Source organism: Astyanax mexicanus, chromosome 16 (genome assembly GCF_023375975.1).
Source record: "Astyanax mexicanus isolate ESR-SI-001 chromosome 16, AstMex3_surface, whole genome shotgun sequence".
NCBI classification, from domain to species: Eukaryota; Metazoa; Chordata; class Actinopteri; order Characiformes; family Acestrorhamphidae; genus Astyanax; species Astyanax mexicanus.
This window is the reverse complement of record NC_064423.1, coordinates 31,824,930-31,839,311: the sequence shown is the minus strand read 5'-3', so window position 1 is coordinate 31,839,311 and position 14,382 is coordinate 31,824,930. Positions and strand designations below refer to the sequence as shown.

Below are 14,382 nucleotides of genomic sequence, written 5' to 3'. Positions count from 1 at the left end.
CACACACAGGGAGTATTAAGAGAATGTCAGTTCTGAATGTCAGTTTTAATTAGCTTGCCTTTACTTTGCCTTTGTTATATTATATATTCAGGTTCAGTTGAGGCAGGTTGTCTGTTTTAACTGACCAATTTGAAACTACAGCACTGATTTTAGCTTAGTTTCCCTCAATAAAGCTCACAAACTACCAGAAAAGTCAGACAAATGCTCTGAAATCATTACAATTATACTAGGGATGTGCCATATCATATTATACACAATATATTGCGGTAACAGTGATAAATGTATATTTATGTTTGCAGTATATAAGCATGCACTAAATATTCTACACTTTATTATTGTGGTAGTTTTATTTTGCTACATTATATTTATCTTACTTCATTCATTTGGATTAATTATTATTATTTTATACAAAATCCGACTTGTGAATTTACTAGACAAAAGGTTGCACATTTTTTGTACTAAATGTTAGAAACTGTTACAGATGTAATGCTACTTTAACATTTATTTTGTTGCAGTAGAATATGCTTAAAATTAATCTAATATTTTAATTTTTCTTGTTCTTCCTCTATTAGATCATTATATTGACCTTGTTAAAATCGTATTATCAAAGCATGTAAGACATTTTTCTTTCTTTTTTTTAAGCAAAGGTCAGGTTGTGATCAGATATTTTCTGTCACTGTACTTGTCAGTCTATCCTTGGGTTGCCAGGTATTCAACACAGAAGTAGATATTTATCTTGATAGGATTTTGTACTGTGTTTTTTTTAGGATATTTAGGAGGTGTGTGCCATGTTGTACACAGGCTGGATAACTGACAACACAGCAATATTGTAATTTAAAACATTCCATGTTGTAATAATAGCATTGCTCTATTTTGAAAGCAGTCTGTTATTTGCTGTGAATACTATGTTTGCAGATTTTCTGCCTTTTTCCTCTCTACTTTACAATCATTTTTGTCACATTATTATTTTATACTAAATCAGAGTCTTGGTAAGAATATTGTTGTTGGAAAACTCCCATGAAATATTGTAGCATTACAATGGGCCACATCACCCACCCTTGATAGAATGTACCTGAATAAAACTGCAGCTGACAAATTATAAAAAAAATTGTATTGACTGCTACAGAAAGAACCAGTAAGTGCAACTTGCGTGAAATGGGATAATAGTGGCTACAGCAAAGTGTTTTCGATTGGTTTACACCTTTTACACATTCTTGTGTTTTGCACTAAGATTATAGTGGGAATGCCCACCCTTTATTTTTGTAGGGGGTCAAATTTTCTATTGCCTGTTATTGTTAGTGCCTGGTATGCCAGGACCTGAAGTTTATCAGTCCCTGTAACATAAGGGAAGTGAGAGCAGTGGCAGCATTGTCTGAATGAACATAGCAGTGATAGAAATAAAGTAGGAACAGCTGATGTGCTCCATTGTTTTAATTCATTAATCAGCTGTAGCAGCGAGTGATGAATCTCTTGTTTCTTTTTCTTTACAGCTCGGAGATTTCTATTTGGAGCTTCATTGGGATTTTCAAAGCTGGGGTAAGTTCACGTTTATTTATAGAGTGGCGGATCTCAGACGGTGGCCCTGGTGTTAAGAAAGCCACATAATAACTGCAGTGTATATATAGCTTTACGACATAATAACATGCTCCGGCTTTTAGCGCAGGCCTAGCGCGGCTGTAGCTTAGCGGAGGCTTTGGCAGGGCAGCAGTTAGCTGTATTAGAGGAAAACGCAGCAACACAGAGCAGGATTACATCAGTGCGGACAGCGGCGGCCAGCTGGACAGAGACGGAGGCAGATCAGAGAGAGGAAGAGGGGATGGGTGGGAAAGAGAGAGATGAGTGACCGTGGAAAACGCTGAGTTGACCCTCTCAGAGGGAGTGGTCTCTGCTGAGGGAGAAGAGCTGAACTCCCCCTGTCGGTGGATCTGCACTGTTGCAGCTTTTCATGAAGGAATTACACCTGTTGTTTATTTTGTGTGGAGTGTGGTTGTTGATTTGTTCTTTATTATTTTACCATATTCTAACTATGGGTTTTGGTTGTTTAATATATCAGATTAAATCTCTAACAATCATCAAAACTACATGTCTATCTTCTATAAGAATAACTAAAGCCAATGACACAATACTAGTTGTGTCCCATTAAATGTGTGTTGCTGTGTACATCATCAGACTGTACTGTTCTAGTTACAAACACACACACACACATGCATAACACATCTATTTTTGGTATTATGATGATATTTTTTTGGATTGGTTAATTAGTCAACGAATATAGTTGTGGGATTTAAATGCTCATATGTTAGATTTTTTAATATCTTTTTTATCTCTCTTTCACTGTGTTTATGTCCTCAGCATTTTAAAGGTCTATTCCATTGTGTTTTCTTTCATTTCAAAATGTCTAGTTGTGGTCTCTAGCATGAATGAATGCTGGTCATCTGGTATAATGTTGCATTACAGATAGGATTTCAGCTCTTGCTCATGAGAAATTATACATGAAAACATATCGCTTCTGATTGGCTAACTGCAAAATAAATAAATAAAAATAAAAACATTTTTACACTAATAACACCCTTTGCAATGTTATATATTACTTTACAACATGTGTAATGTCCTGCTAAGTGCAGTCCAGTCAATGACCTAGTCTTAGAGTCTCTGTAAAGCGCAAAATCCACTGGAGATCCTATGTAAACCTATTTACTTACACAGAGGTGGGTCGTCCAGGTCTAGAAAGTAAAAATTCCAACACTGATTATATCGACTAAACATTGCAGCCCTAGTTTGGTGACTTACCTGCACCTTGATCACAAAGCCTTCATACACACATTTGCACATATTCCTCTTTCATTTCTAGCTGTTCACCCTTTCTCTTGTCTATTGTCTTTTCAATACTGTACCATCACTTACCTATGCAGCTCTGGAGCCTAAAAGTGTTATAACGTATACTAATTATAAAGTACCTGTACTGTACTGTATGTGTTTTAACATGAATCTGTTCTTTTCTTTTTTCTTTTTTCTCCCCACAGTGCCTTTACTATCTAGAATTTTGCCCTCTGACGCTTGCAAGATCTACAAGCAGGGAATCAACATCAGGTATGGTTCCATTATGTCAGGTTTTGATTGTTTGTATAAGGTGTTATTAGAGGTGTTCTGAATATTTTTACCTCAGGTGACTCTTTCTGGCAGGGTAGAGCTCTGTCCTGCTGTGCAGCAGATTTAGGTGGAGTCTAATCTGAGCCTGAGCTTTTGTTCTTATGGGTAGATACAGTTAAATAGATATAAATATGGGAGTCAGCAGTTATCTGAGTTGCAGTCAGGCTTTGTGTGTTTGCGTGTGTGACTCTGTACAGGTGTGCGATTCAGTGCCACTGACATTTTCAGATAAGAGCAGTCTGATCCCATAAACCCCACCGCTTACGGCTTTCATCAGCATTTATAAAATATGGGTCATGGAATCACTGGACGAGGCTGTTAGGATCTGTGCTCTGTCCTGAATTTGGCCTGATAAATAAACACACACACACACCCTTCAGCATTCTGTGGTCGGCTCCAGCCTGACTAATGACAAGTGGTGTTAACTAGAGTGTGAAATCACAGTTTGTGCTGGAGTGGGCGGAAGTGGAAAATTACTCAGCATCTGCATGATCTCTTAACCATCACATCCCCCACTGTCAAACGATGACGCTGTAGTGGGTTACAGTGGGGCTTCCTCTCAGTGTGGGTCAGTGGGTGGGTAGGTGGGTGCGTCCTGGAAGCTGTTTAAAGTGCATTAATGCTTGGATTTGATATCCTATTTAATCATCCTAATAAACCCACCTACATCTGAATAAATCTACTGGTATATATTAAATGTAATTTATTACAAATACAATGTTAATCTCTTTAAATAAAGTAATCTTTTAAAATGAGTAAGCTGTTTTTACTGTGCTTACACAAAAATCACACAAATCACTCTGTGGCATAATTCGGATCTGGAAGTTGTCATTTACATTGTGTGCCCTCAAGCCCACTCCTGGTATATTAGGCATGGTGCCAGTATATTCTTGTTTATCTGCTTTAGAGAGTCCTGTTCTACAGACAGTACTTACTGTAAGTAAAACTGATTTGCTTTAATAGTAGAAATTGAAAATTCAGACAGCTATGCAGTGTTTTTTGCCAGTTTTCAGAACAAATATTTGATTGCCCATCAGCTGATAATGTAGTTGAACCAGAGAGTTTAGATAATGACATAATTTATCTTTATTTATAAGAAGTTCATTTTTGTTTCACTGCTGGATGGGAATATGAACCTCGCAAACTGGTGCAAAAACCCAGTTAAAGCCAGTATATGATACATGTTTTCAAATGTTTCAACTCTATTTGATTCCAACTTACATTTTCTTTTAATGTGCAAACTAATTTCTCTTATAAAGGAAGCAAAATAAAGCAAAGTAGTTACCTTTTTTGACCAGATACCCCTCTCGAGAGTAGATTACTCAACCCAGTTCAGTGAGTATCAACACAGTAGTAAAAAAAAAATAACACTAATATTACTAAAGATACCAAGCCCCTGCGTGCATAGGAATTCACTGACTTGGCGTTTTGCAGCACAATACAGAAATTAAAGATGCCCTGAATAAGAATGCGTTACCAGGTTTGCCTGGAAAAGTTCATGTTATTTTGGGGCACCAGGTTACCAGCCAATCTATGGCTTCTGCTTGCTGTCAAATGAGAGTTTCTTTCGTCTTGACAGCTCCATGATATCAAATTTCACAGAGATGTGGACACAGATTAAAGGAACACGAGTCTAATTATCATTTTGTGTGTGAAACCAGATGGGCTGTTCTCTTTTCTCTGGTTTCTTTATTGTTATGCAGCACTTTGTGTCTCTGCTAGGTAGATGTTATGCAGCAGCAGAGGCTCCTCTTTTGATCATCTTTCCTTTATGTGGTGTTTTACAGAACAACTGCGTACATTCCTAGAATAAAAATTAGATCTGAGATGAAATAGGAAATCACCCGATGTTTCATATACCTTATTCATTATGTGTGATTTAATACCTTTTTCTCTTTCTTTCTTTCTCTTTGTCTTTCTCAGGTTGGACACTACTCTCATCGACTTCACAGATATGAAATGCCAGAGAGGAGACCTGAGCTTCATCTTCAACGGTGACGCCATCCCCTCCGAGTCCTTTGTGGTGCTGGACAACGAGCAGAAAGTGTACCAGCGGATACACCATGAGGTCAGGGTGTGGTGTAGAGTTACACTGAGCCATCAGCAGCTCTGTGCTGTGGATTCTAGTCCTCATTTTTATGTTGTGTTGTATGTGCTGCTTTAGGAGTCTGAAATGGAGACGGAGGAGGAGGTAGACATTTTGATGAGCAGCGACATTTACTCGGCCACCCTCTCCACTAAATCCATCACCTTCTCCCGAGCGCAGACCGGCTGGCTCTTCCGCGAGGACAAAACGGTGAGTTCCTGAAAGTATTTGATTTTGATTTTGGGGAGGATATTGCGTTTTGCTGATTTATGAAAGGATATTGACCCCCCCCTCTGCAGGAACGAGTAGGGAATTTCCTGGCTGATTTCTACATGGTGAACGGCCTCGTTCTGGAGTCCAGGAAACGGCGGGAGCACTTGAGCGAGGAAGACATTCTGAGGAATAAGGCCATTATGGAGAGCCTCAGCAAAGGAGGAAACCTCATAGAGCAGAACTTTGAGGTGAGGGATGCAGAAGTCATTCAACAAGCTTTATATTTTTCTGAAAAATTATTGATTTTTGCTTACTCTGTGGAGTTGAAGTTTCAAGTAGTACGTCAGTGCTGTTAATGCACATTTTAGTTCCTGTAGTTCCTTTTTTCAAGCTTGCCTTGGTCCAAATCAGTTAATACGTTTTTAATTTGGAACATTTTTCACTTGGAAAGATGTGAGACCATTCTGTCTGATTATTGGACAGACTGTCTTGGGCGGGAACAAGAAAGTAGTAAATACAGGAAGAGGGTCCTCTGTTTTTAACGAATGCATATTTTTGTACATGATACACTGGCAAAGATGGCCGTTGTTCATAGATATAGTAATTATCAGATTAATATACCTGCTTAAAGCTATATTTGTGGAGTACATATGTTAGTTGTGTCAAAGCAAGATCAGTTTGTTTTCTTACTACAAATTACTGGCTGTAGACTTTGTTTGGAAACAGGCCAAACCTTCTTCTCTTGGTATAGTTTTACTGGTCTCCATCTGCGTGCAATTGCTGTATTCACACCTGCTTTAATGAATCGGAGCACGGATGAAAACGCCCCAATATCAAACCTAGGTATTGAACCAACAACACAGTTAGCAGTAATGCAGTGCTCTGAACCACCACTGCCCATAACTTGTTTATATATCTCTATCTATTCAACTTACCACAATGTATTCCCACTAGGGGTGGACGATATTTCATGGTATTTTTGCGATAACGATACTCTTGGTGATATGACAAAAATAAATAAATAAAAAGATGTATTTTAAGAATACACTACTGCAACAAAATAACAATTAAATGTTATTATTACATAAAATATTAATAATAGTATAGGCACACCCCTAACTGAGATATAAAAAAATGCAAGAATTTTATCAGATTTGTAATAGAAGTCAATAATCCAGAATATTACGATACTAATAATGCATTCCAAATATCTCCATATATCCATAATTAAAGTAAAATAAATGATACTGGACAGATATAATCTTTCTCTATTATATATATATATATATATATATATATATATATATATATATATATATATATATATATATATATATATGTAATGGGAAATAAGAACAGTGTGAATTTTTTTTTTGCTAAAAACAGCAAAAAAGTAGTACCCTGATGTGATAATAAGGGGTGGTGATATTAACAATATTTCAGGGTATAATATCGTTCACAATATTTACAAATGTTGGTGGTATTATTGCGTACAATACGATATGACACACCCCTAATTCCCACCCATTTATAGTACAATTATCAGGAGGGTTGTCACTGTAAATATTTATTTATTATATATTATTATTATTATTATTATTATTATTATTATTATTATATATTTATTATATATATATATATATATATATATATATTTTTTTTTTTTTACAGAAATTTAGAATTTAGACAAATTTGTGTATAAAACTGAATTAGCACCAAAATCAAATACAAGAAAAATGTTGGATGGGGGCCCTTCAAAACCTATAAGCCCTTCAAGCAATGAACTATCTACTCGTCACAATGATGGAACCTTGAATTATTTACTGTGATGTAAGTGATGTAAAAAGAAAAGCACAATGATTTGCTTAGTTTAACTGATTAGACCAGTTAATTAATTATGTTTAATACATTTGTCAATTGTCAAAACTCTCATTTGCATTCCTAGCTTGAGCACAGCACATCTCTGCACTGTTAGCGTGGTACCATAGCATAAGCCATCACCATAGCTACCATGTACAGTTTCCACCTCCTCATCAGGCCGTTTTCACACTGAGAAGCCAATCACTGAGCTGATCCAGTGCTAATGATGCATCAACATCAGTGCCAAGAAAATCAACTGTTGCCTTCAAACACACTGACTCCAAAAGAACAGGCTGCTTCTGAACACGAGCTTTCCTCCACAGACTCCAGTAGGGTGGATGAGTAATCTGGTGTAGGTGGATTAGGTGTGTTAGATAAGATAAGAGCTGGACCTAAAACTGGGCGAGCCAGCCGTACATCTTAGTGTTCGTATATGTTTTTTTCCAATAGCAATTAAAATGTACAATTCGCAATAACATTGATAAACTATGGTCTGATGTACTAAACGGAGATTAGGCCTAGTCCTGGACTACACAGCATATTCAGTTATAATCAGACTTACATTACAGACATTTATCAGTTTATATAAAGGGGTGGGCAATAATGTATACTTCTAAAAACACAGCATTGAAACCAACTTTACATGTAACTAATAAATCAAAATCAGACAGTGGTTCGTTTAGTGTTGTTTTTAATCTTCGCCTACTACATAGCAGGGTTGTACTATGTAATTAGATCCCAATGTAATTAGATCTGATTGGATTATGAGTATAAATTGTATATATTATGGTGTTTTTTATACAGTGATTTTTTGCAAAAATGTATTTAAGTATTTGCCTTGCTAACAGTATCTCAATATATTCCTATATTTTGATTTGTAACCTCTGTAATTTCACCAGTGTCTTTCCAGTACACATTCCTAATTTAGAGCATACAGTGTGTATTGCTGTAGTTCAGATTATACATTGTTGTGCTGAAACCATCTTATATTTAACTATTTAGCTACTCGAATATTTTCTTTTCAGCTCTTTACTCGTTTTTGCTTTTGGTTCCTATGTGGGTTTTTTTAGTATTGTGTAACTGAACCTCTCAGACAGTTTACAGAAGGGTCACATGGGTCATGTGCCAAATCAGTGGGAATTTTCTTAAGCAAGACTGTGCAGTTGGGCAGATGAGGCAAAAGTCAACTTGCTGATGTTGAAAGTTATGAAGGTTTTCATTTACTTGTGAATTTTGGTGTAGCATGTCTGAGAACTTAACATTTTACACTCAGTAGTTCATGTCCAATATACAGATCTGGAAAAAAAAATAAGAGCACTCAAACATGTACCTATAAATAGCAATTGATTTAGAAACTGAAGTGTTCTCTTATTTTTTTCCAGAGCTGTATGTCTGTTATGTGGTTTATTCCGTAACCCATCTTTATATGTGCATATTAAACAGAGTTTCTTTTACCTGCCTTTTAGAGTGATGTAACTCCTGCCTTTTAGACTTTTTAGTTTGGTCTGAACCAAAGTAGCAGGTATTAAAGTGACCATGAAAAATATTCCAGACTAAAGGACCTGAATTTGGTCTGACCAAAAGAGCTGTTCTCAGTCAGGACCAACTGAACCGTGGCAGAAGAATATGTTGTGCCAGCTGAGTTTAAAACTTCACTAGTTAAGAAAATATCAACTGGATTTGTCTATTGTATAATTATAATAAGTTTTAATTCTATGTTCTAGTAATTGAATGTTCTGTAATCTGAACCGTCTATAGAGCGTTTCTGTCTTGGTGCTGTGAAAGACTTTGAGGAGCTGAATGTTCTGAAAGGCCTGAATCTGGGTTAATAATGGCAGCGATGGGGATTGGAGCGACTCCTAGTCACCTTTTCGAGCTCGTTCTGTATTTTTGGAAAGTTCAGCTGCAGTGATGTGAAGGCAATTGGATGAGTTTGCTGCTCCTGGCTCCCCTCTTGGGTGGTACGGGAAACCCTGTAGACCTACTCAGTTCATGCTCTTTATGAGGATGGAGAACAGAGTGGAGTTGTCTGTGTATTTGTGTAGATATAAGTGTATGAATTTTTTATTATGCTTGTGCTAACACACTGAACACTTTGTTTGGGTTTAGTGTCCAGTGTCTGTGATTTATAACGATCTGTGGTGGTGAGGAGCTTTAGAGGAGACACTGGGCACTTCTTCCAAAGAAAATCGAATCCTTCATTATTATAAACAGTAACTAACGTACTCATATTATCATACTCATACTAATACCCAGAGGTGTCAAGTAACATGTACAAATACTTTGTTACCTTACTTAATCATAAATTTAGGTTATCCTTACTTTAGTATCCTTACTGTAGTAATTATTATTTTTACCTCTATTTCTTACATTCTTACACCCCCCCCCACACACACACACACACACACACTACAGCAAGAACATAGCAGACGCATGTAGCCTAGTATGAAGATGATCCGTGCAGAGACTCTCAAAATGTCCAACTTAGCTTCTTTAATATCTTTGGGTTGTTCTAAAATACATTTATTTTCAATGTGCATATATATGCAGCTGAAACACTAGGGAGCCTATAGCATCCTAAATTATGAACATTAACATTTTAGTCTAACATTATAGTCATTATGGCGTTTAGAAAAATGTATTTTGGGGAGGGGGATAGTGCACTATAGGATCCTAGGGTGTGGCCTAAGATTTTGTCCTTAATGGCATTTTTTTTGTAAATACATTTCACACTTTTGATAAGGCATCTTTCTTCTCTGTTTATTTTATTTAATTTCTCTCCTTGTTTTTTTTTTTTCTCCGCCCAATTTACCCTCTGACCCCGTAGCCGGTGAGACGCCAGTCCCTGACCGCTCCCACTCCGAACACTATTTCCTGGGAGGAATACATCACAGCTGAGACGGGGAAGTACGTCTGATACTGCACCATTACCCTGAATTATTTTCTATTAAGCTGATTTATCCACTGAGAGCTAAAGCTGAACTGAAGCAGGAAGTTCTGTTATTTTTCTATAACCTAATATGTAATCTTAAACACATTTTATTTCTAAACTGTTCTAACTGGTCACTGTCTTTCCTCCTCTGTTCCCTTTTCCAGAGCCCCTCATCTGGGAAGAGAGCTTGTGTGCAAAGAGAGCAAGAAGAACTTCAAAGCAACTGTAGCCATGAGTCAGGACTTCCCTCTGGGCATTGAGTCGTAAGTGTCCATGTTGTTCTTTTAATATCAGCCCTGTTGGAATGATGCTTTTCAAAAATCTGATCCATATCAGACTCACTGTTGTTTGTTAGTTGTCAATCCAAGGGCACACGTTTGCATTGGCACAAAAATGGTAGTAATCGTCATTGATCCAAATCCAAATCTAAATCATTTGTTGTTGTTGTTTTTTATTATTTGTCTGTTTGTCTAGAGGTTTCTGTGGCATTTCAGTGATTTTAATTGACTGATCTGAGTTGTGATCTTTCTGTTTGCAGGTTATTAAATGTTCTGGAAGTGATCGCACCCTTCAAGCACTTTAATAAACTCAGAGAATTTGTTCAGATGAAACTCCCTCCAGGCTTCCCAGTCAAATTAGGTAAGACAAAGCATGGATGTTTTCAGACACTAGTTGATAACGCATGCATATTATATTTTGCACATCCACAGTACTGTGTGTACCACTGTTTTAAATTTACTGCTGTTTATGTGTGATGCATCCGTCTTGGATTCTGAACTCAGGGTTGTAGAGGCGCTCTGTACTGTTGAGTAGAAAATCCAACTTGCAGACCTGCCAACATGGTTGTTATATAATGTTGTAATCTTGCTGTAAATTTACCAGCATATTTTTATTTAGATTTAGTTAGTTCTTTCATTATACATGTAAACTAAGCATGTTCAAATAAGCATAAACTCCATGACAATGAAGAATCTGTCCAGGAGGAGGAGGGATGATAATCCCTGCATTAATAAGTCCTTTACACTCTGACTTGCTTACACTCTCATTACTATCGTTTTTTGTTTTTTTGTTTTTTTTTTTAATGAAAGTACTTGTTTTTATATGGTTTCGATATGTTCCTTTCCATATACACTCTTAAAAATAAGCAACACATTTTGTTGTTTTCCAGACATCCCTGTGTTTCCCACCATCACAGCGACTGTGACGTTTCAGGAGTTCCGCTATGATGAATTTGAGGATTCCATTTTCACCATCCCCAGCGAATACAAAGAGGATCCCAGCCGCTTCCCGGACCTCTGATCCGTCTCCCTCTCTCTGCCTCCTGTCTCACCTTTCTCTCACTCTCTGTATCTCCTTCCCTTCCAACGTCAAGCCGGATCAGACTCCTACTCTCTCTCCCTCTCTGTGTGTCTCTGAGGGGAATGACGGACGTCTCTCTTCAATAAGCTTCGATTGGAGATTCCTGTCCGGGATCAGGAACAGGAGAGTCGCGCTGGGGTTTGTAAGTGCAGTAAAGAAATAGACACATTTAGTAGTACTGTACCTGATTATCAGAATAAAGGGATCGTGCTGAACTGACGTAACTGACATAACACTCTGAACAACAAAGCTATCCGAGGAGCCTTTTCCACATGGACTGAATAAAGGCTCTGTGTGAGAGGACAGTGGAAGTAAGGGGCTTGGAGCTTGGAGCCTGAAGGATCTGGCCAGAGCACCATCCTAATGCACTACATCGTGAAGCACTGTGCGGTGTTCTACACGCTCAGAACAAAAGCAGCAGCAACAACAACGGAGGCTCCAGTGTAGCTCTTTGTACTTAAACACATGGATACTGCATCAGAAACACAAACGCCATGATGGTGAAACGACGCAGGAAATGTGGCATTACACGTTCTGTATTTATGTAAGCCTTGTTTTCATATAACTTTGTTAAAAAAAGAAGAAAAAAAACTTGTTACAAAATCGTACTATTCACATAAAGGTAACGGAATCGAGGTGCGGGGGGACATCTGATCGAGGTGTATAAATGATTTGTCACAAAATATACTTCTATGTATGTTCCTTCTACAGATAAGAGAAGCCTTTCTTTGTAAATACCTCTGCTTTCCTGTTGCTTTCTCTTAAGTGAATTGCCCTATATAAGCTCCACCCACAAATATTTACACACACAGTTGTAGCAACCGTTGCCAGATTGGACAAGCTTTAGATAAAAATCATGCAAGCTTAGACAGTTTATTTAAAGTTTAGAAACTCAATTTGATTAAATGAAACTGACAAATTCAGGATACACTTTATATCTTATAAGGGTGCTTCACACAATTTAATATTTTCTCACATTATATGAGTTCTGATTGGTGCTGGTTGTTTGCAGATGTTATTAATTGGCCTACTTATTTTTGTTTAATTTTTTTTTACAGATATGTGAATAGTAAATCTGTTTATTTGTGCACCATAATATCAGAAAATCTGAGTCTTATATTTCAGACCAATATTGTGTCGCACAAGTTTTTAATTTTGTTGAATATTTCAGATGTTTTTAAAATATGGCAAAAATGTCATGGTGCATAGACCAATAGAAATGCTCCAAAATTATTTTATTTACATTGATTTCAATTGCGTCTTTTGTTTTTTTGTTAGTTTTTTTGCTGCAAAGCACAATTTGTCTTGCTAGTGTAAGATTTTAAAATAAAGCTGTTGTTAAAGTGTTATATAGCTAGCTTTAATCAGAAGTCATTTGGTTTAATGGGATTCTTTCATTGTTTGAGGAACCTTGTCCAATCCTGCAACCTTGTGTGGGCGGAGCATAAATATAGCAGTTGTCCATTTTGACACGGGCTGATTTGGCAACCCATTCATCCCATCCCTTCATTCAGAAACCTTCTGTTGTTTATCCCAATGTTTCAGTGTTTTGTTCCTCTTTTTGTTTTAGTTCTTTCTGTACTTTTTTTTTGTGTGTGTGTGTCCTCGACTTGCATTGCCTGGGACCACCTGAGTTCCCTGAAGAGCAGCAGCCGTGTTTGGAAGCTCTCTGCAAAGTGTCTGAAGACTGTCGGTACCCTTCTTGTTGCGTATTTGAACCCAGAAGCGGGCGCTGGTTTGTAAATGTGATGTACAGGTTTAGATGGACTTGATTTAGAGATTTTTTTTTGTTTGTTTTGTTTATTTTGTTTGTTTATTTGAAATCTGCGTTGGCTGGATGGCAGCCTGTCGATGCACATAGTATTTCTCAATGATTTATATTTTCTTTATTTCCACCTTGATAGATGGATGTAGATATATACATATATATAAATGTGTAAATATAAATATACACAACACTTTCCAGGTTAGATGAGATGACTTGTATACTGACAGGCGTGTGTTAAAACAGTAGCGTGTAATAATGTTTTTAAAGGAAATGTTGGAAACATGGCCCATATGATGCAGACGGGAATTCCGTGACTGGATTTTGTACGGATCTGTTTTCCGTGTGCATCTGTCTGTGGTGGGAATTGGGGGGTGGGGGGGTAAAAGGAGCTTGGTCAAATTTGCACCAGCAAACATCATGTTTGAATGATCCAGAATAGAACCCTTTTATTTATGTAACCCTTGTTCTTTGCTTTGTGTTTGTTTTTTCCTTTTCTTGTTTCATTTTTAAAATCTACACTGGATTTTGGCCTCTAAGCGGTCAGTCATTTTATTATGATGCTTCCAAGCTGCACTACTGGTTAGTGCAGTAAACTGGTGTACGCTTTGCTTTCCTTTTTTGTAACCAACCAGCTTCAGGTCTTTTGTTTTTTGTTGTGTGACTTTAATGTTTTTTCCTCTTGTTTTTAGTTAGTTTGCGGAGCAAATTCTGGGCTTGGTTTTTACCTCAACACATGGATAAACCAGTTGTACAGCAAGAACCTTGTATGCCACACTTTTTTCATGAGGAATTGTACTTAATAAAATGTCCACGTACCAGATGTTTGGCTTTTCAGTTTCTAGCTATAATACAGGCATTATAAATGGTCTGTAGATTTTTTCATTTTAATGGGAGATGATCTTTTATGGCTAGGCCTAATCCCAACCTGGGACACTGCCTCTATACACTACTGGCCATATAAGTTTGGACATATGTTTTCATTCCAAGATTACTTTTTAATTTATACATTGTAGA

General features: G+C 37.1%; 1 protein-coding gene across 1 annotated transcript in view; it reads left to right on the top strand.

Annotated features, from left to right (window-relative positions):
- ankrd13c (ankyrin repeat domain 13C) overlaps positions 1-14,188 on the top strand; it is a 43,641-nt gene extending 29,453 nt beyond the window's left edge. Inside the window, exons 5-13 of the mRNA XM_007231781.4 lie at positions 1,491-1,536; positions 3,024-3,090; positions 5,074-5,218; positions 5,315-5,446; positions 5,536-5,697; positions 10,137-10,216; positions 10,406-10,504; positions 10,780-10,880; positions 11,410-14,188. Coding sequence (XP_007231843.2) covers positions 1,491-1,536; positions 3,024-3,090; positions 5,074-5,218; positions 5,315-5,446; positions 5,536-5,697; positions 10,137-10,216; positions 10,406-10,504; positions 10,780-10,880; positions 11,410-11,540 — 963 coding nt within the window. The 3' untranslated portion in view covers positions 11,541-14,188. The remainder of the gene's footprint in view (positions 1-1,490; positions 1,537-3,023; positions 3,091-5,073; positions 5,219-5,314; positions 5,447-5,535; positions 5,698-10,136; positions 10,217-10,405; positions 10,505-10,779; positions 10,881-11,409) is intronic.
- Positions 14,189-14,382: the final 194 nt, after the last annotated feature.